General features: G+C 39.5%; 1 protein-coding gene across 1 annotated transcript in view; it reads left to right on the forward strand.

Moving 5' to 3' along the window:
* The window catches only part of LOC126955312 (extracellular matrix organizing protein FRAS1), a 344,588-nt gene that overhangs the window by 296,470 nt on the left and 24,497 nt on the right, over positions 1-23,621 (forward strand). Inside the window, exons 30-33 of the mRNA XM_050791751.1 lie at positions 2,396-2,549; positions 9,649-9,827; positions 14,789-14,905; positions 20,753-20,867. Coding sequence (XP_050647708.1) covers positions 2,396-2,549; positions 9,649-9,827; positions 14,789-14,905; positions 20,753-20,867 — 565 coding nt within the window. The remainder of the gene's footprint in view (positions 1-2,395; positions 2,550-9,648; positions 9,828-14,788; positions 14,906-20,752; positions 20,868-23,621) is intronic.

The following is a 23,621-nucleotide window of genomic DNA, read 5'->3' on the forward strand; positions in this document are numbered from 1 at the left end:
AATCATAGTTCAGTAGACTGCTGCTATTAGAAAGATTTCTAACAATTAAGAAACCTGGGCTGGGCACAGTGGCTCACGCCTGTAATCCCAACACTTTGGGAGGCTGAGGCAGGCAGATCAAGAGGTCAGGAGTTCAAGACCAGTCTGGCCAACATGGTGAAACCCCGTCTCTATTAAAAATATAAAAATTAGCCAGGCATGGTAGTGGGCGCCTATAAGCCCAGCTACTCAGGTGGCTGAGGCAGGGGAATCGCTTGAACCTGGGAGGCGGAGGTTGTGGTGAGCCAAGATCATTCAATTGTAATTGCACTGGGCAACAAGAACAAAACTCCATCTCAAAAAAAACCTGGGCCCAAGTATATCATGGTATATAAGACTGCTGGAGTTAATACAGCCTTTTCCCTCAGAATTCCGGTGATTATATACAAAGTTTTTTATATGTTTTTGATGTTTTATAAATAATATGCTATGTCAATTGAGAAAGGAGAATATTCTCTGGGATTTTGCCCCGAGCACCAATCAGGATAGAAAGTGCCTTTGCTGCTGTTCTCATGGGCAATGTTTGACTCAGCTTCCTGGTGTATATATGATGACAGTAGCCATCACTGACTCCTGAGAGGTGAGATGCTCAAGGGCCAAGTGAGCAAAAGAATAGATGTTGTTTTCTCTTGAGAGTATTCTTCTCCTGGGAGTGGTGTTTGCTCTGTTCCATTTACTGGCATATCTGAAAGTAATAATAATATAGAAAACCATCCCTTCTAAAATTCCCTGTGTTAAAATATCAGACTTGTTAATTTTTGAAGTGTGCAAACAAATTGAAAACTGAACACTGGCAGCCTCCCTAGTCTCATTCTGTGGAAAATGTCAATTATGAGGCTTTGGAAGAGGGTGTGTGCCTTGCAAAGCAGGAATGGCAGCACTGTTAATGATATTAGCTTTAGTAATTAAAATGATTGCCTTCTCAGGAGTGCTGAATAGGTGATTCCTTCCAGCCAGCTACTCCTAACTGTTGTTGCTTCACTTTCAATCGGCCATCAGGTCCTGTCAGTTCTGCTTCTGTGGTGCTTCTAGAATCTATTTCTGTCTACAATGAATTTACCATTGGATTTACCACTGCAATTACCCTCTCATAGGCCCTCATTTTCTCTCCCCTGAGTCATTAAATGGTATCTTCCACTCTGGATTTATCTCAGTGCTAGTCACTTCCATCTCCTGCCATTGGAGGCTGTCTTTCTAAAACCTAGATCTGATCATCCCATTTTCTTCCCTGGAGACTCACGTTGACTTTCCAGTGCCTATGAGATGAATTGAGACTTTTAGTGTAGCTTCTATCTTCTACTAACCTTCCATAAGACAGTGTCACTTTTTATGCACTCCCCCACCTGGCTCCCTGAGCCCTGCTGGCACCAGACACTTGGGCATTTTATGAAATATACAGTGCATTGTCTCACATCTTTGGTTTCGCTTAAGCTGGGCCCGCTGTCTGGAATATGTTTCACCATGTCTCTACTTAGAAATCCAATGTTTTTGTTATTCAAAATGAAATTATTTTTCTTAGGAAAATCTTCCTGAGGCTTCTTTCCTCTATTCTCCCACACCTCCCTGCTCAAGCTTCTTATAGAGCATTAATCATGAAGCATCTTAATTATTTATGTGTCTGTGTCTCCCACTAGACTGTAAGTTCTGACACTGAGGTTTTGCTTCAGACGTGTTGTGTATATCAGGCCTCTAGCAATGGAGTCGGCATATAATAGGTGCTTAATGAATAATTCTTTTTTTTTTAGACAGTCTCCCTCTGTTGCCCAGGCTGGAGTGCAGTGGCGTGGTCTCGGCTCACTGCAACCTCCACTTCCTGGGTTCACGCCATTCCCCTGCCTCAGCCTCCCAAGTAGCTGGGACTACAGGTGCCCGCCACCACATCCAGCTAATGTTTTGTATTTTTAGTAGAGACGGAGTTTCACCATGTTAGCCAGGATGGTCTCGATCTCCTGACCTCGTGATCCACCCTCCTCGGTCTCCCAAAGTGCTGGGATTACAGGCGTGAGCCACTGCACCTGGCCGAATAATTCTTAAATATGGGTGGGTGGATAAGATAGAAAGACAGGTAGATGGACAGATGAAAGAAAGAAATGGAGAGACTTAGTCTTTCTAAATAAGTTGTTTGTTTATGATAAACTAAAAGAAAAAGCAGGATATATACACATGTAAATATATAGATAAATATGCGTATGTCTACACATAATATGAAGTCTATAGAGTGACTCTGAAGTTGTGAATCTCTCTCTCTCTTACTCGATGATCTTTAACAACAACAGAGCTGAATAACTTATGTGTTTAAGGATTGATATATTCTTATTTTGCTTGGACCTAATTCTGCATTTTATTTTTATTTCAGAATGATAGAGGTCTTCAGCTTGTGGCTAATTCGATGGTGTGGGTTCCAGAAGGGGGCATGCTGCAGATCACCAACAGAATCTTACAGGCTGAGGCTCCTGGTGCCAGTGCTGAAGAAATCGTCTACAAGATTACACAAGACTACCCCCAATTTGGTGACTACTTTTTCCTTTGGCATGGTTTTATTGTTGCATTCGGCAGTGTAAGATTTGCTGCTGTACGGTGACATGAGGCAAGATAGCAATTCCAATGAACTAAGCTTTCTAATACCTTACAAATGCCCTTTAAAAACAGAATAATCATGATAGCTATCACACAACACATTTACTAGGTAGTGTACTAAATTTTATAAACACATTATACATAACACCTACAATTTAAGTTTTAAAACAACTTCATTTTGCAGATGAAAATACTGGGTAAAGTAGCTTGCTGCAAGTCACTTAGCTAATATGTGTCAGTTTAATTTCAAAGGTCAGGCTCTTAAACTCTGCCTTATATGCCTTCTAGAATATCACTAGAGTTCTTCCTGATGAGACTTTAAAAAAATTACATGAAAACATTTTTCAGTGTTCTCCAGTGTTACTTCTTCCAGCAAGATAGTCAAATATGAAAACCTGAGAAATTTACCATTATCATCATCTGGAAATGGTGGATAAAATTGACTGGGCGCAGTGGCTCATGCCTGTGATCCCAGCACTTTGGGAGGCCAAAGCGGGCGGATCATGAGGTCAGGAGATCAAGACCATCCTCAGACCATCCTGGCTAACACGGTGAAACCCCGTATCTACCAAAAATACAAAAAATTATCCGGGCATAGTGGCAGGTGCCTGTAGTCCCAGCCACTCAGGAGGCTGAGGCAGAAGAATGGTGTGAACCTGGGAGGCAGAGCTTGCATTGAGCCGAGATTGCGTTACTGCACTCCAGCCTAGGTGAATGAGCGAGACTCTGTCTCAAAAAAACAACAAAAAAAGAAGTGCTGGTTAAAATTTAACAGGAATTATAAGGTGTTCGTAGCTGACTTCCCAAGGATAGAGAGAAATCTCCAGGTGCCAGCAACGAAGAAGGCACTGAAGGCCAGTTATTGCAAGAGCTAATAGCATAGCTTCTCCAAAAGGGGTTGGGCGTGTCTCAATAACCCAGGGGCTTGGGACTTAACGTGCATGCAGAGACAGAACGTTGGAATCAAGATGCTGCATAAAGCCAGGACTCAGGAAGGACATGCCTTCAATTAAAAGGACAGAGTAGAAACAAGAAGCTCATCAGCACAGAGAGATGGCAGAGAAATCTGCCTCTTTCTTGGAGTCAGAGCAGAAAAAAAAGCCTGGTGAAAATTCAGAACTTTAGGCCTATTTTTCCGGTAAATCTCAGATTAAATTAGACCACGTGTCTTGTCTATGAAACCTGAAGCTGAGGTATTTTATGAAAATTAATCTCAGGCCAATGATACGTCTTGGGTTCTTTATTGAAACTAGTAGAAACTACTACAGAAGGCCCACTCTCTGCTAAGCTACACAGGATTCTCAGAAGAAACCACTGAAGCTCAGAATTTAACATTATGGAATATGGGAGGTAACAATCTGTAGTACCACAACCAAAACGAGCAAGAAGATTAAAACCCCAAGAATTTCAAATAAAGTAACAGTCTTATAAAAACTATGAAATAAGCAGATTTGAAATGATTTAAAGACATAAAAGAAGGAATTGAAACTGTGTGGAAACAGCAACATGATACAAAAATAAATGAACAGGTAGTTTTTTTTAAATAACTACATTGATCATGTGAAAATGAAAATTATTGCCATTAAAAGTAAAAACTCACTTGGCATATTAAATAGCAGAGGAAGAATAATCTGTTTTTCCTCTGGGCTGTCAGATTTTTTAAATTATATATTTTCTGTAGAGAGGAAAAAAGTTAACTTTTATTTAATTTAAAAGTAATTCTGATGTCCACAAAGACATTGAAAAGCCATCTAATCGAGAATGGGTGTTATGAAACAATCAGTCTAGCTGAGATGTCATTTATTATAGCAATGTAACCTTGGAAAAGGCAGGTATAAGGTCTTGTACCGTAGGTTTCTTTGAGAAGTTAGGCTAAATCATTAAAAAATTAAAAAAAAACACTTACACTAAAAAGTTGCAAAAACGGTGCAAAAGCTCTTGAATAACCTTTACTTATCTTCCCCTAATGTTAATGTCTTGTAACTATAGAACAATTATTGAAACCAGGAAATTAACACTAATACGATACTATTAATCAATCCACAGGCCTTATTCAAATTTTGCCAGTTTTCCCACCAATGCCCTTTACCCAATCCAGGATCTCAAATTACACTCATTTGCCATGTCTCCTTGGTCTCCTCCAATCTGCGACACACACTTCCTCCGTCTTTGTCTTTTATGACACTGACTCTTGAAGAGTGCTGGTTAGATATTTGTAGACTATCACTGAATTTGTGTTAGTCTGAGGATGATTTCTCATGATCAGGTTAAGGTTGTGCTTTTCCCCCTTTCTCAGTGCACCATCAGGAGGTACATAATCTCACTATGTCTTATGACAGGTGATGTTAACTTTGATCACTTGGTTAAAGTGGTGTCTATCAGATTTTTCCATTCTAAAGTCGCTATTTTTCCATTTGTAATTAGTAAGTTTCCTGTTCTCATCGTACTTTCAACTACTGATTGTAAGCCAGGTATTTTTAAAGTCCTTTTCATCTCTAAAAATCTATGACTCTTTTGACATATTAAATTCTCTACCTTTTTCTTTATCAGTAAAAGACAAAAAATTAAGCCCCCAAATTCCCTAGAAACAACACAATATTCCATTAAGTCTTAAACAAAACAATGCTGAATTAAATGTTTTTTAAGCAGATAAAAGTTTGCCATTTTAGTTTGATAAATATCACGTAGGCTTTATTGTGATGCTTTCCTGCTGTAACTCTTTTAATTAACTTCTTCCTATGAACATGATCTTTCCATGTATCCAGAGCCCCCTGTTAGTAATAATCAAATCACGTTACCTAGAAACCATTCAAGAGTGAAATTGGTGGTGGGAACTAGAAGTCCACTTAACACAACTCTGCTTACATCTATCAGTCCCAATTATGTAAATTTGTGGAGACTTTACCTTGTACTTCCTCATCACTTAAGAAAGTTCAAGCTGGACTTTGGGCTTTTTGTGAAGAGCTGACGCCTTGAAACAGAGCCAAATGTAAATTGTTTGTATAGTATGTGCATGAAGGACCTGAGTTCAACCACTTGCAGACTCACCACCATTTTCAGATACAGATGTTCCTCAACTTACACCCTGTTAAACTCATCGTAAGTTGAAAATATCGTTAATTGAAAATACATTTAATACATCTAACCTACTGAACATCATAGCTTAACCTAGCCTGCCTTAAATGTGACCAGAATATTTACATTAGCCTAGAGTTGGGTAAATCATCTAACATAAAGCATGTTTTATAATTAAGTGTTTAATATCTCATGTAACTTATTAACTACTGTACTGAAAGTGAAAAACAATGGTTTTGCCCCATTGTAACTTCAAAAACTTGTAAGTCAAACTACTGAAACTCAGGGAGTATCTGTATAAATTTAGACAACTTGATTAATACTTGTATCCATAGCTGCTTACTTAGATTTGAAAGTTGATGTAATGAGATGATTTTAATGAAGTAACTTGAGAATCATTTGAAGGAGAACGTGATTTAACCTAACACATTGGCAATTCCAAATTATGTATCATAATGTAAGATGCGTTAATATGAATGATCTCAATCTCAAAATGATTCATGGAGATTCAAATGATATTCCAATTCTTAATACCTACTAAATCTTCCCTTCAAAATTATTGGTTAAAATATAGACTTCAGTATAAAGGAAATCTCCAATAGAGATCATTTTCTGTTTTTTAAACTTGGATTTTCATATGTTTAAAATATTGTCTCTTTGTAGTCATATTATGATTAAAGCATAGGTGAGGTACTACCGAAAAAAAAAAAAAAATGGTTAGCTCTCACCCCTCTGCAGAGAATCCCACAATAGGCTGATATTTCTCCTTGTCCACTCATGGACTTGTCACAAAGGCACCTGTATTCAGCATGTCTAGTACTGAACCCTTCGTCTTCCCTTCAACCCCCTCCAGCTTCTGTATGATTGATGGCCAGTAGTGGCATCCAGTCACCCAGCCCAATAGGTAATTCTTGTTGATGCCTTCCTCTGTCATCCTTTGCAGGAACATTTGTCAAGTTCCATTGCTCCCACTTCCTCAGTAACTCTTGCATCTGTGTTTCTTTCCAGTCTAACCTCTGTTGTCTTAGTTCAGGTTCTCATCTCTCCTCTGGATTTGGCAGTAGTCTTGTAATTGGTTAAATCATCTATATAAATGTTATCTACTGTTGTTACCACTTTTATAGAATAAAGTCCAGCCCCTTTAACAGGACTGTCAACTCTTATAGGCTTTCTATATTCTGACCACATGTTGTGTGTTCTAAATCGATTCATGTCATTCACCTACTGGAAAACTCACAGTGACTCCCAGTTGCTTATGGGGATAATCTTTGGGGTAGGAGCTGCATCTTGCCTAGCTTTGAATCCCTCCATTCCTGAGGGGCCTATCACAGTCATTAGTACTTAGTGGGTACTCAATGACTATTTATTGAGTTAAAATTAATGGGATTAGCAAATACCTTATGATTCCTGTTAATCTGTATGACATGAAAGTGATTTTTTTTACATAAAAATTTAGGTTTGTTTCATTAGGGCTTATTAGGAAAATTCTGCTTTGCTTTTTTATCGTAAAGCAGAATAACTAGGAAATCAGCATTTGAATATTTTCTACTCTCCACATTTTCATTGCGGAAATTTTCTTTCACAATATTTTGCAACTGTACTCACACCATAAGCAGTCTGCATCCTAGAAATCTATATTTATTAACAGCATCTTAGGAATGGAAGTTGAACCAGAGAGAGAAAGGTAATGGAATTTTTTTTTTTACTTGAGTACAAATAAGTTATAATACAAGAAAGAAAACTACAGTGAGTTGATTCTGCATATGATTATATAAAGAGTAGCATAGTCATGTTTCTCTCTTATTTTGGTATTTCATTACCATCCAGGATATTATGCTTGTTCTAAATTTGAATTTAGTGCATATAAATATTAGAATGAGTGTCTGCATTGAGTAAGAAAACAAATTTCTGTAGGGTAATCAAAATGTGCCATCAGTTGCCCATTATGTCTAGTGTCTAGTGTATTAAGATTTGAGTATTCTCCTATAGAATATTTTAAAAATTGACACTCTATCTATCTGTCTTTCTTTCTCTCTCCCTCTTCCTCACCCTCTCCCTCCCACTATCAGAGTGTTAGAGTGGCTTCTTTCAGATTTATTGTTAGGTGCATTTTCATGAGAATCTAGCTTCATCCATTCTTCTGTTTGGTCTTCAATTGAAGGCATAGTCTCCCTGTGAAATTGTAATTGCTTCTATAACACCTCTGTATTTTCAGTCTCACTTTAAGAAGATAGAAGGTGAAAGTGATAGAAGGTGCTTTAGGTGAAGAACAAGCAGTACAAACAGATTGCTGGTGATGGTGGTGTTTAGATATAGATTTCCTTGCCTCAGTTCTAATAAAGTTTAAAGAATTAATGAGGAGAAAACATGATAAGTTATTTAGCAGTGTAAATACTGATACATATTCACAAAATAATGGTGATTGGTACCAGAGCTTCATGACCAGCTTCATGATCAGATTCAAATCCCAGCTCATCAACTTAACATTTGTGTAACTTCTAACAGTTATTAAACTGTAACCTAAAGACCTTCATGTGTAAAATGAAGACGATAATGGCATCATTCAGAATAATTAAATAGAATTAATGAGAAGTTTATTAGTCCGTTTTCACACTGCTGATAAAGACATGCCTGAGACTGGGAAGAAAAAGAGGTTTAATTGGACTCACAGTTCCACATGGCTGGGGAGGCCTCAGAATCATGGCAGGAGGAGTGAGGCACTTCTTACATGGTGGCAGCAAGAGAAAATGAGGAAGAGGCAAAAGTGGAAGCCCCTGATAAACCCATTAGATGTTGTGAGACTTATATACTATCAGGAGAATAGCATGGGAAAGACCGGCCCCTGTGATTCAATTACCTCCCCCTGGGTCCCTCCCACAACATGTGGGAATTCTGGGAGATACAGTTCAAGTTGAGATTTGGGTAGGTACACAGCCAAACTATGTGAAGAAAGATGACCAACATTATTTTTAAGCACCTGTAAAGTATATACTATTATTTTCTTTTTCTGAATGAGTAATGAAAGCTTACGCAGCTTAAGGAAGCTCACTCAGCTAAAAGCAATGGGGTTGGGTTTGAATCACCACATAGAATATAGTGGGGTGTCTGCCATGTGTCTTCCACTGTTAGCTATTACAAGTTAAGCATCCCTAATCCAAAAATCTGAAATCTGAAATGCTCCAAAATCCATAACCTTGAAAGCACTGACATGATGCCACAAGTGGAAAATTCTACCCCTGACCTCATGTGAAAGGTTACAGCCAAAACTTATTTCGTGTACAAAATTTATTTTTAAATATTGTATAAAATTACCTTCAGGCTATGTGTGTAAGCTGTATATAAAACATCAGTGAGTTTCATGTTTAGACCTGGGCCCTGAATCTAAGATATCTCATTATGTATATGAGATATCTTATAAAAAATCTGAAATCTGAAACACTCTGGTCCTAAGAATTTCAGATAAGAGATATTGAACCTGTATTACAATCATTGGACAGAACTCTCTCATGAAAATTTTCCGCCGAATTGTTTCTAACTTCCCATTATGTTTTCACCAAAAACTTCCTGGCTGGAAACCATTTTCTGTTACATAGAAAGTTGTGCATAGAAATGAATCCATTCAATGCCCAGTATTTGAATATTTGTCTATAGTATTTGCTGCTATCTGGGTCTCCTTATGTAATTTTTAATAGATAATAAGTCAGTAACTTCACACATGAATTGTCCTTGAATGACTTTTAGTTCTTTTAGCAGGAAGCCTGAGAATTCTATTTCTAAAGGTGGATTCAATACTATCTATTGAATTATGTGTTAACAACTTCTCCTTCACCTTAGATAAAAATAAAGAAGTACATCATTTCTTTTTAGTTAAAAAAAAAAATGAGTAGTAGGAAAGGAGGTAAGGGCTCTGACTTTTCCTAGGGACCCTCACTAACTGTGTGGCCTGTGCCTTCGTAGGGGAGGTGGTCCTTCTGGTGAATATGCCTGCAGACAGCCCTGCAGATGAAGGGCAGCACCTGCCTGATGGGAGGACGGCTACCCCCACCAGCACCTTCACCCAGCAGGACATCAATGAAGGCATCGTATGGTACAGGCACTCAGGAGCCCCAGCCCAGAGCGACTCCTTCCGCTTCCAGGTACCCTCTGCTTCCTGACTTCTCTGAAGTCTGATGAATCCAATAATCCAATCATTCTTATTTATAATTACCTTGAGTAATTTTCTGCAGTTGACAGGAAATCACGTTTGGGGGATGTGTTAGTCCATTTTCATGCTGCTGATAAAGACATATCTGAGACTGGGTAATTTACAAAGAAAAAGAAGTTTAGCAGACTCACAGTTCTGTGTGGCTGGAGAGGCCTCACAATCACAGTGGAAAGCAAAAGGCATGTCTTACGTGGCAGAAGGCGAGAGAGAATGAGAGCCAAGTGAAAAGGGAAACTCCTTATAAAATCATCAGATCTCGTGAGACTCACTGCCAGGAGAACAGTATAGGGGAAACTCTCACCATGATTCAGTTATCTCCCACCGGGCCCCTCCCACAACATGTGAGAATTATGGGAGCTATGATTCAAGATGAGAATTGGATGGGGACCCAGCAAAACCATATCAGTGGAATTCCCTACAAAATATAATTCATAACATTAGTTTTTTTAATTTGTCAGTTCAGATATATGTGTATCTTTACAAGCAGAGTTATCCACAACCAAGATGTTTAGGTTAGATAATGGCCAAAGTGTTCAAAAAAAAAGTCTTTAAAAGATAAAAAAATACTATATGGAGAAAAAAAAATCTTACCTTCTAGTTTTGAATGTTCTTGGAACACTTACTGTCTTGTGATAATCATGGGCCTATAGCCAAACTCAACAGGTTTAGGTGTCAGGTCAGCAACTTACTAGCTATACAACTTTGGGCAAATTACTTGAGCAAAACTTCTGTGCTTCATTTTCCTTGTCTGTCAAATAGGATTATTGTGAGGATTTAATGAGTTAATACATATAGAGTACTTAGAATACTGCCTATCACATAGTTAGCGTTATATAAGGGTTTGTTATTACCATTTGTAAAAATCAGTCAAGTACCAGACTGTAAGGAGACCTTCAGTAGATTAAAGAACAAGAATTATACTGCATAGGCTGGGCATGGTGGCTCACGCTTGTGATCTCAACACCTCGGGAGGCCAAGGCAGGCAGATTGTGTCAGTCCAGGAGTTTGAGACCAGCTTTGACAACATGGTGAAACCCTGTCTTGACAAAAAATACAAAAATTAGATGGGCATGGTGGCAGCTAAGCAGAAGGATCACTTGAGCCTGGGAGGTGGAGGCTGCACTGAGCCATGACCATGCCACTGCACTCTAGCCTGGATGACAGAGCGAGACCCTCCCCCACGGCAAAAAAAAAAAAAAAAAAAAAAGAAAAAGAAAAATTATATGCATATGTTCTCTGGCTATTATAAATATAATTATAAATTATAAATTAATAATAAAATGATAAACAAAAATTCAGGCCACTTGGAATATTTTAAATGGTCTCTTCAATAATTACTAGGAAATTCCTTAAAGAAAATCAGAACAGCAAACACTTAAGAAATATGGATGAGGAGGAAATAACCTATCAAAACTTAAATCATATGGACAAAATGGTACTCAGAAGAAAATTGATGCACTTAAGCGCTTATTATTGAGCAAGAAAGCATTAAAATACGTGGACAAAATATTTAACTCGAGAAGCCAGAGAACTGCAAGGGAAACCTAAGGAACGCAAAAGGAAGGGATTAGTAGAGATAAGCAGAGGAATTGGTTAATTATAAAATGCTAGAAATGACAAACAAATACAAAACCTGATTCTCTGAAGATCAATAAAATTAGGAAGACCTCTGACGAGCATGATTTGGAAATAAAGAATCATACAGAAATACAAAGGAATAAGGAATTATGAATGAGAAAGAGTGTTTAAGCATGGATACCGAGAAGAATTTGGTAAAGTGTCAGAGAAAATATCTATGTTTATGGGGAACAGCCAAAGCGGTGTCAGGGCCTCTCAAAGTCTGAGTCTTTTTCTTTGTCTAGGAATCCAGCTGGCGCTCAACTCACCCAGCTCACCTTGTTAAAATGATCGTCCATTCTGCTTCTGATGTCTGGCATGTACATCTTCATCGCCTAATTTATATTGTGTAAAAGATGTGCTTTTCCAGAGAGCAGGTTGAGATAAATTTGGAAACTATTAAAATGAGATTATCCTGAGCACACTGAATGTCCAATGAGTGAGCAAACATTGGGTGCCCTTTGCCCAAGTTAACTTTTCATTTTTAGCACCTAGAGACTGTAGCAGTCATCAGAGAATGGGTCAGAATGAAGGCAAAGACCTCAATCAAAAGAAGTCACCTCTGCAAACTAGAATCCTCAGATCTGCCTTTGCCTTCGTAGGGTCAGAAAGGAGAATGTTATCAATATGGAGCACTTGCCTGGAAGCAGAATCTAAGTAGCTGCTCAAAGTAATATTTGATGACTTTTGTAATTTGGTTACTGAGTAAATAAAGCAAATAAAGTTTTAAAAATAAAAAATAAAATAACAAAAAATAGTGATTAAAAAAAAAAACTCACTGGATGAAGTCATCCAGTTGAATGAACTTTATTACTTACAAAGTGATTTCCTTTACAGAGCCTTCACACATTTTGCTCAAAATGTGTTTAGAACTCCTATGTGAAATTGCCTTCAAAATGTGTGGGATATTCTTTAGAATATCCTCCATAGTGGCAGTGTATCATCTTTTGGAAGTGGATTAAAAAATATAGCTAAATAGTCAAAAGTCAGACTAAGGTCTGGTGAGAAAAAGAGTGGTAATTATTTTGGGTGAAAGTGGGGAATAATTATGAAGTAATGGGCTCAGAGTTCCTGTATGATTTGTAAACTTTGTCTGAAGACATTCCAAAGTATGCATTTTGAACACTGACAGCATCTTTGTTGGAAATATGAAACAACTCTCTGGGATTATGTTCTCCTGATGTAAAAGTTTTGGCGTGTTTATTGTAAAAGTCTCATTGTTTTATAGGCATACCTCCTATTTTGATGTGAAGTGAGATAGACACGACAGCTAAGTGCTAACATAAGTGATTAGCAAGTTTTCCCATTCATCATTTTAGTGTCCCTAAAGGATTTCAAACTTTAAACATATCCTATCCTAATAATTCTTTTTCTTTTTCCTTTTTTTTTCTTTAAAGCAGAAAATGCAGTATAATGAGTTGCATGGATTTTTTTTTTTTGAGACAGAGTTTCACTCAGTTGCCCAGGCTGGAGTGCAGTGGTGTGATGTTGGCTCACTGCAACCTCTACCTCCCAGGTTCAAGTGATTCTCCTACCTCAACCTCCCGAGTAGCTGGGATTACAGGTGCCTGCCACCATGCCTAGCTAATTTTTTGTATTTTTTAATAGAGACGGGGTTTCACCATGTTGGCCAGGCTGGTCTTGAACTCCTGACATCAAGTGATCCGCCTGCCTCGGCCTCCCAAAGTGCTGGGATTACAGGCGTGAACCACCACGTCCAGCCAAGTTGCATGGATTTAATGCCATTTTAATGTTGATGTGCTGTCATGAGCCATCAATGGATCCCATCTGTTACTCTGCATCCAAGATTTAGGACATATGTAATGTGAATGGGATTAGAAAATAGAGCATGGCATAGTGCAAAGAAAGCGTGCACATTCAGAGTCATTTTTTGGTGTGGGAAGGAGCCCTGGTTTGGGTATATTCAGGTCACTTTGACACAGCCTTAGGAAATGCGGTTTGAAAAAGACCAACACATTTCCCATCAGTGTCTTTTCTAGATTGATTCATTTGCTCAGTAATATGACCACATTTCACTACCTATTCAATGTTTGGTTCTTTTTCTTCAAAAGATAGAATATATTCCACCACCACCCCACTATCCCTTTTCTAATTTCCTAAAGCTACCAAAGTGAGTGACTTGGTCAGTGGAATGATTGTAAACCTGACTGATCTGGTTAAATACTGCCACTTGTTGGCTTTGTGACTTTGACACATTGCTTAAATTTTCTGACCTTTAGTTTCCTCACCTGTAAAAAGGGGATAATAATATCTACTCCGTGGATACTAAGTAAGAGAACCTTGAAAAGTAGCTAATGCAATGCTGAACCCGTAATAGTAATAGATGATGAGTGAATTATAGTTATTGGTGGTAAGATCATTTACAGAGATGCTGTATCTCCTTAAAAACATGTATTTTGAGACTCGATCCCAGGCATCTGATGTGATCAAGATAAAGACAGAGAAGACAGGCTTTCTATTGGAGTAACTTTTAAAGACATAGAGAAAGGGCTACTGTCCCTGCCTCTTTTTCTCAGAATTGGTAGAACTCAGCCCCCTGCCATATGAAATTAATGCAACTCCACATGTCACACAGGGCTTAGCAAACAATGGAGAGAAGGAAGGTTTAAGAGGGCAGTCCAGTAACTGATGAGGAGGGAGAAGCTGCATAGGAAAAGCAACACTCTTCAGGTTTTTGAAGCAGGAAAAAGTTGATTTTGTGACCATTACACTAATTGTGAATGTTACTAATCTTGCCCTGCAATGACGAGGCTGAGATTTGTCACTTACCTATCATTTACCTGTGCTGGTTAAAAATGAAAGAAATGGAATACAAATCTTATTACATACTCATAATAAGATATTATATAGTCCTCAAAAACTATGTTTTCTGGCGTGTTTAATGATATAGCAAACTATCATATTATTGTAAGTAAAAAATTATAATATGCAATTGATATGTGTGCATATAAAATGTTAAATATCAACATATTAATATTCATTATTTCTAGGTAGTGAAATTCTAGATTATTTTTAATTTCTTATTTACACTTTCCTGCATTTTCAGCTTTGCTTAAAATGAAATCAGTAAAAGATCAATATTAAAATATGAATCAGTAAAAGATCAATATTAAAATATGAAGGGCGGAATGAGAGTTGTAATGCAGGAGCGTATAGAATTCAAAGACAGCTGGCTTAAAAGAGGGAAAAACCCACGTGTGGACATGCTCTGCCCAATAGAAGATGAGAGGCTCACCAGAATGACCTTCTTTTCAGGTGTCCAGTGCCTCTGATGCCCACACCCACCTGGAGAGCCGCATGTTCAACATCGCGATCTTACCACAGACACCTGAAGCACCTAAACTGTCTCTGGAAGCATCTCTCCATATGACTGTGAGTTGGGTGGGAGGCTTGTGGTTTCCACTTGGAGGAGGCACACAGCACGCTGATGGGATTTGATAGAGTGTCCTGGTTTTGTATGCAGTAAGTGCCTGGCCCAGATCACACACTCCGGGGCCAGAAAGCCTAGTGATCACATTTCTCATTGACTTGAAAAAGGAACTTAAAATTCCCAGAATGAAAGGAAGGTTATGCGGAATCCATATTGACCTCCCATCCATCGCTGATGTCCCTTCTACAGTAGTCCAGACATTCCAGGGATCCTCCTTAAAAACTTGGAGAAAATTTCGGGCTTATGTCCATGAAATCAATATTTGGGTATCATTGGTTTCCTAGTTATAGCACCATGTAGTGGAGAAACTATTATTCCATCTTCTAGAAGCCCTATGAGAAACTTTCCACTGTAAAAGTTTCCTCAAGAAGGTGCTGTCAGTGCTGAATCCAGAAAGATAAATAGCAATTATCCAAGTGAAAATTTGGGGGCACATTGGGAGGAATGGAGAGGTGATGACAAAGGGCATTGCCACAAGTGAAAAGAGCACATGCAAAGGCCCAGAGGTGACAGAGAATAGAACTGTTGCAAAACTGCAAACAGTTCAACAAGACTGGAGAAATTAGGAAGGCGGCAAGGAGGTGTGATGAGGATAAGGAGGTCATCAAGCTATCACAGAAAGCCTCGTATGCTGGTGGGAAGGAGTGTGGGCCATGGGAAAATGTGAAGCAAGGTGTCAACTAAATTGGTGCATGAAGCTTAGTTGAGACAATTAGCAACTCCCCCGTAACCGTCGCTCTGGGGAGGGGAGAGGGTGAGTGCTATAATGCCAAACCCCTCTTCCAGACAGAGCCGCAAACATGTAAGACCTTGTAAATTAATCATCATGGGTCCACATTTTAGTTAGCACCCACACAATTACGCTCCAAAGCAGTGTATCAGCCTTGAGCCACAACAAAGAGAACATTAGAAATTATGGGTCTGGGACATGACAGAGACATAAAGGGGAAAATAGAAAGTTTTTAATGAATAGCTGGTATTGGCATTTCCACCATAAACCGTAATTTAAAGAAATCATAATTCAGCAGCACTATAATTCATCATTCTGACTGGAGGAACTTGGATCAGAATTTTCTCTAAACTATTAAGAAAAATGTGCACACACAGGTCTTGCCAAATGCTAATGGAGAGTTATTTTGAGTTTGGAGGAAACAGTGGGCCGGGAACCAGGAAGACAGTGTTGTTGCCTGCACTGTCACTGTGAACCCCTGAAAAGAATTTTCAAGTCACTTAGCCTTTAAGGGCTTAGGTTGCATACGTGCAAATTAGGTCTGTCCAGTTAAAACTTAGGTTAGTTTATTGTAAACTGTGATTAGCCTACTCATATGTTACTTAAAATATATAGTTTATATATTTTTTGACACTAATTAGGGCCATTACGATAGGACATTCTTGTGATCTGTAATAAAAATTCATTCTCAATTTAGTCATTTAGTCTCATCTAATAACACAAGTTTTGCAGATATTTGGTAAATATATTGTGAATGCATATGGTAAATAACTATATGGCATATTTAGTATACTTGTATATGTGATTAAATGTAGGAATCTACTTCTCCATTCATTCAGTCTCTCATTCATAAACACTTTTGAGCTCCTAATGTAGGTTAAGAGCTGTGGAAGACATTGGAGAGTCAATGACCATAAAACACAGTCTTTATTCTCAAGGAACTTTGAGTCTAAAAGAGGAGACAAGCAAATAAATAAGCAGGGATAATACAATGATAAATGCCATGGCAGAGCAATGATATGGCAGCAAATGGGAGGGCACCAAATCCAGCAGACCATGAAAGAGGGTCACAGAAGCATCCTTTGGTGGGGAACAGAGCAGGGTGAGTGTAAATTATCTAGAGACCAGGGTTCTCAAACTTAATCCTATATCAGAATCACTACAGAGTTGATGAAAACACAGATTGCACTCACCCACTTCCTACTCCTTCCCTCTGAGTCTCCAAAGTCCATTGTATCATTCTTATGCCTTTGCATCCTCGTAGCTTAGCTCCCACTTATGAGTGAGAAGATACAATGTTTGGTTTACCATTCCTGAATTACTTCACTTAGAATAATAGGTGAGGGATAAAAGACTGCAAATTGGGTTCAGTGCATACTGCTCGGGTGATGGGTGCACCAAAATCTCACACTTCATTACTAAGAAACTTACTCATGTAACCACATACCATCTGTTCCCCCAAAAAACCTATGGAAATAGAAAATTTTAAAAATTAAAAATTAAAAAAATAAAACACAGATTGCTGGAACCCACCACAGTGTTTTCTAATTTAGTGGATCTGGTGTAGGGTCAAGAATTGGCATTTCTAAAGAGTTTCTAGGTAATGCTGTTTGCTGCTTCCCAGATCACCACACTAGAAGAACCACTCATCTAGACTAAATTGGGGGGAATGTATCCCAGTCTTGAGGAACAACAGGTGAACAAAGGTGGAGACAAGGGAGAACATGACACATTTGAAGCATTACAGGTTGTTCAGTTGGCTGGAGCATAAAATCCGTTAAGTGAAAATGTAGTAAGAACCGAGAGTCAGATCATGGAAGACCTTAAGTATAAGATAGAGTTTCCATTTTGTCCTGAAATGCTGTTGGGGCAAATAAGGTGTTGAGGGATTTGTAGCAGAGAAGTGCCATGATCAGATTTTTAATGATACATTTCGGAAGATCATTCTGGCTACAGGGTAGAAAACATCCTAGATGGGGGCCAGTCAGAAAACAAACAGGCTATTGCAGTCATCTAGAGCAAGAACAATTAGTGGCATGAGCCCATGGTTAAGAGTTCAGGAGATCTTGAAGAGATCTGCACACAAATGTTCATTGTAGCATTATTCACAGTAGCCAAGATGTGGAAGCAATCTAAATATCTATCAGCAGAGAAATGGATAAAGAGAATGTGGTACACACATACACACATACAGAGAGAAGAATATTATTCAACCTTACAAAGGAAGGAAATCCTGTCACAGGCTACAACATAGATGAATGTTTAAGACATTATGATAAGTAAAGTAAGCCAGTCACAAAAGAACAAAAACTGCGTGATTCTGCTTATGTGAGATATAAAGTAGAATGTAGTCAAAAGAAGTAGAAAGTAGAATGGTAGTTACCAGGTGTAAAGTGTGTGACACAATGAGAGAGGGAGAAAGGGGGAGTTGTTCAGTGGATATAGAGTTTCAGCTTTGCAAGATGGGAGAGTTCTAGAGATCTATTACACAACTGTATGCATATAGGCAACACTACAGAGCTGTGCACTGACAAATGGTTATGATGGTTAAAAACAAAGTGGGGGATAGATTAAGAGAGACTTAGAGACACAGAGACACAGTGGCTTCCTATATATGGAAGGCGGGTGAAACACCCAGTGTCTGAGGATATACAGGTGCCATTCCTCAAGATCAGGAATGTACAAGGACTTTTGGTGGGAAGCATGACAAGTTGAGTCTGGGATGTGCTGGTGAAGGGTGTGGTGGAGCAGAGAGAGTGAATTCACAGATGTGATAAGTGTGTGGGCTGGGGCAGATCGCACAACATTTCATAGGTCATTGTAGGAACTTGGCTTTTCTTCTGATTAAAATGGGAAGCCATTGTGGGGTGTTGAGCAGAGGCCTCATGTCCTTGTGAGAGGATCACACTGGCTGCTGTGCTGAAAGGGAGTGTAAGGGAGGCAAGAGAGCAATTGAGAGGCCACTGGGGTAATCCTGGGGAGAGACTGTGGCCCTCAGCAGAGTGGTGGCAGTGGGGTGGGAGAAGCAGTTGGACTCTATATTCAGAGGTAACGTGGCCATTGTGAAAAGAATTATTCTGTAATCTTCTTTTGTTGACAGATATACTATTTTTAAAGTGTCTTTTGCAATGATTTCTATGAAGTTTAATCTCTCATTTCTCACTATGTTTAACTGATAAATATTGAACATTCTAAGTAGCCAATATTAAAATTGATTATACTTTGATATATCTCAAACTCATTATTGCTTTCCTCACGGAATCAGTCCTTTTTCTATGTAATGTCTATTTCTATTAGGAGAAAAATAGTATCAATAAATTTCAAAATAGACTGTTACCTTGGCTGGAACACGTTTCCCTTCGCACAGTCCCATGTCCACAATAATTCCCTCTTTTTATCACTTTATTATTTTAGGGACATCTAGATTTTCAGAATATCACATGGTACTCTGAGAATGTTCAGTTATTATGATAGTTTTGATATTAAAAGGTAGCAAACAGTGCCAAACAATGTACAGAACCTATACTTTTTTGTCTGTTAGTTGTACCCACATGCGTACATATTTATAGGTGTGTACAAACATGTATGGGATAGTAACACCTTATATATGGCATATAGTTTTAATTTGTTGTCCTTACTTGTTTTATATTAGGGTGAGAGACCAGCTGCTATTCGCAATTCTAATTTTCCTTGCTCATTACATTCCAGACCTGAGCAAGGGCCTGAAATATGACTCTTTACTATAGGGGGATTGTTCCAACCTGCAAATGCTGCCTCTCCCCAGGACAAATATGCCTTGGGAACAATTACAAAGCAACTGCAACCTTCAATCTTTTCATGGTTAAAGGGAGACACCACTCCCTCCTCTATGAGCATTACTGAGCCCTGCTTAATCCCTTTCTAAATGAGGAGATTCCACCTGAAAGAAGGAGGGCTTCAAAGGGCAGAAGAGCACGTCACACTCTAACCCACCTTCAGGGGTCAGTTAGGAAGAGCCCATGATGAGCTGGATGTTTTTATTCTGTTTTACAACAGCATGCCTGACCCAAGCGAGGGGCCCCTGCTCAGGCTAGTTTCCCTCTTCTCTCCACACTGTTTTTGCTGCTGTCCCCAACCCACCACCATGCCTAGTGATGGGAGTCTGAAGCTCTCCTTTTTGTTTTTTAAGTGTTGCCACTGTTAGTGGGTTATGGATGTGCACAGGGAAAGGGATAGTAAAGTTACATACGCATCAGTCCTCTGATTAATATTGCCTCACTCATTCACTGGGTTCTGAAAGCTGGAAGAGAAAAGGCAGTATCTAGTTCTTTTAACCAGTAGAATGGAGAAAAAGGGAAATATTGGCTATTTTATGTGCTTTAATAAAGAAATACCTCTTAAACCTCTGCATGCAAATGGTGAGCCTTTTTTGATGTTTGAGGTGCGTTCACTTTTAGCCCTTTGTTACCAGAAGGCATCACAGTTTCCATTAGCAAAATTGGGGACCTGGGGGGCAATGCTCTGAAGAACTTCTTGGGGCCAAGACTTAAGTATGTTAAGCTGAGTCCTTAGAACTTCTGGCCAGATTCAACTTAGCCCATTAAGTCAGAGGAGCAGCAGTGAGCTATGACCACTGCACTCCAGCCTGTGACAGAGCTAGACCCTGTCTCTTAAAGAAAACAAAAAGTTAGAGGAGAGACACAGTGAGCCAGCCGTGATTAGCAAGAGAGTAGAAGAGCCAGCTGGGATGCCCCATTTGGAAACGTGTTCCACCTAAGAAAAAAGTGATAATATCAGAATCCCCACCACGTGCACTGATGTGACTGTGGGGGCAGTTGGGGGAGAGAAGACTAGGGTACAAAAAAACTTGAAAAGGACTCTCTAAACCTAGGAGGGGAGGCTTGGGAAAAATCTGCAATGCAGGAGACCAGATCCTTCTTTTGAACTCTTGAAAATTTTACTAAGTGTGACTAATTTAAAAGCCCAGAGCAATTTTTTTTTTTCTTAATAAGGTCTGTTTTTGCCTCTGGCTTTGGTTTTTCATACCATGTTTTCCTCTTCCTTCTTAAACTTTGTTTAGGCTCGAGAAGATGGCCTGACTGTCATTCAGCCTCATTCCCTCTCCTTTATAAACTCTGAGAGGCCAAGTGGAAAGATTGTCTACAATATCACTCTACCTCTGCATCCAAATCAAGGTAAGATCTGTAGTAAATGATCTTTTGAGTGATATTATTATATTCTAGTTTCTGACCAGTCTTAATATCTCTGGAGTTTTGTCTGCTTACATACACAGAGATATATTCATCGAGGTTTCAAGGAGTACTAATTATTCATATTCCTTGCTCCTGTCTTCTAGTTTAGAACTAATTGAGAGAGAAAAAGACTATGGTCTGAAGGAGATGAATGTGATGGCTTTGGCACTGACATAGCATGCTGGATGGAGAATGTACATGCTACCGGGTTGAGCTCCCCTCCCGTGTACTGGCAGAACTGGACACATAGGCATTGTCTCTGTAGGACCAGAGCCTGCCCCAGTGAGGTTATGACAGGGGAATGGACCAGAATGAGCATAAGTTCAGGATAAGGAATTCTGCCAGGGAGCCCAAAGGGGGCTGAGCCACACATATTCAGTTCCTTCCCGAATTGGATATGTTGCTCCTCCTCCTATCTGGGAACATGGGAATGTGGAACTATAGTCAGAGGAGATTTGGGGCCCTGCCATCATGAGTCCCCAACCTTTAGATCTCTTGACTTTGGGCTTAACTAATAAGCTTATGCCTGTGTTAGTCCATTTTCATATTGCTATAAAGAAATAACTGAAACTGGATAATTTATAAAGAAAAGAGGTTTAATTGGCTCATGGCTTCACAGGCTGTACAGGAAGCATGGATGGGGAGGCCTCAGGAAACTTACAATCATGGTGGAAGGTGAAGGGGAAGCAGGTACATCTTACATGGCCGGAACAGGAGGAAAGCGGGTGGGGGAGATGTCACACACTTTTAAACAACTAGATTTTGTTTAAAATCTCACTCCTTTGGGAGGCTGAGGCAGGCAGATCACGAGGTCAGGAGATCGAGACCATCCTGGCTAACAAGGTCAAACCCTGTCTCTACTAAAAAAAAAAAAAAATACAAAAAATTAGCTGGGCATGGTGGTGGGCACCTGTAGTCCCAGCTGCTTGGAAGGCTGAGGCAGGAGAATGGCATGAACTCAGGAGGCGGAGCTTACAGTGAGCTGAGATCACGCCACTACACCTCCAGTCTGTTCGGCAGAGCAAGACTCCATCTCAAAAAAAAAAAAAAAAAAAAGAAAGAAAATCTCACTCACTCACTATCACCAGGACAGCAGCCGGGGGGTGGTGTTAAACCATTAGAAACTGCACTTGTGATCCAGTCGCCTCCCACCAGACCCTGCCTCCAACATTGAGGATTACAATTGAACATGAGATTTGGGTGGGGACACAGATCCAAATGACATCAAGGTCCAAGAGAGGTGTGGCTGCTCCTCACAGAAAGATCAGCTTCTGTTAAGGTAATTCTGCTTCCACATCTGGGACTTTTCTCCCAAGACTAACCACTGCCCCAAATGTAAGCTTCTCACATTATGAAATTCTCAATGAGAGAGAAAAGTCAAGAAATTAAATTCCATTATCCTTTTGAGAAAGTCCAAAGAAATTAAAAGTCTAAAAGTCTAAAAGTCATCTGCTAAGTCATAGCTAATGGTTCTCCCTACATTGCCAGAGTCGAGATGGAGCCCTTTCAAACCAGCAGCCTGGGCTGCCTTCTGGAGAATGGTTGTTGCCCTCTCAACCCTGCAGAAGGTGAATTAGTTCAACATCAAGCTTCACATGTGCCCTCCTTTTAAGGAGTGACTAGGACGTGAGAAAAGATCACAGCGTTAGTTCTATACCTGAAAAATTTAGAAACAACAGGCAAATCTGCAGCCCCTACAGCATTTATCACAAGCAGAGTGATAATTGCAAATTCAGTTCTTAGAATAATCAAGACCCATGTTACTGTAGCCAAAGATTATTGCAGAGTCTAAGGAGTTTCTGAAGGAAAGAGGTTAGATTGAGAAAAATCTTTTTACAGCCTCACCAGGAGACCAATCTGCCAGTTTCTCAAGGACCTTTGAATTGAAACTCAACTGAGAGAATCTCTTAATTATGTTACCATGTATGTGACTTTTGGAAAATTAGCTGGTCTAGGCTATGGTAGGGGCAGTAGTTTGTATCCTTCTATGTGTATTAGTCAAGGTTCTCTAGAGGAACAGAACTAATAGGAGATATATATATAAAGGGGAGTTTATTAAGTATTAACTCCCACAATCATAAGGTCCCACAATAGGCCATCTGCAACCTGAGAAGCAAGGAGAGGCAGTCTGAGTCCCAAAACTGAAGAGCTTGGAGTCTGATATTCAAGGGCCAGAAGCATCCAGCACAGGAGAAAGATGTAGGCTGGGAGGCTAAGCCAGTCTAGTGTTTTCATGTTTTTACACTTGCTTTATTTTTTAAACTTATATATTTATTTTTGAGATGGAGTTTCACTCTTGCCACCCAGGCTGGAGTGCAGTGGTGCAATCTCGGCTCACTGCAACCTCCATCTCCTGGGTTCAAGCGATTCTCCTGCCTCAGCCTCCCTGTTAGCTGGGATTACAGGTGCATGCCACCATACCCTGCTAATTTTTGTAGTTTTAGTAGAGACAGGGTTTCACCATGTTGGCTAGGCTGGTCTTGAACTCCTGACCTCAGGTGATCCACTCACCTCAGCCTCCCAAAGTGCTGGGATTATGGGCGTGAGTCATTACGCCCAGCCTCCCTGTCTTATATTCTAGCCATGCTGGCAGCTGATTAGATGGTGTCCACCCAGATTGAGGGTGGGTCTGTCTTTCCCAGCCCACTGACTCAAATATTTATCTCCTTTGGCAAAACCCTCACAGACACACCCAGG

The sequence above is a fragment of the Macaca thibetana genome, chromosome 5, assembly GCF_024542745.1.
Source record: "Macaca thibetana thibetana isolate TM-01 chromosome 5, ASM2454274v1, whole genome shotgun sequence".
NCBI lineage: Eukaryota > Metazoa > Chordata > Mammalia > Primates > Cercopithecidae > Macaca > Macaca thibetana.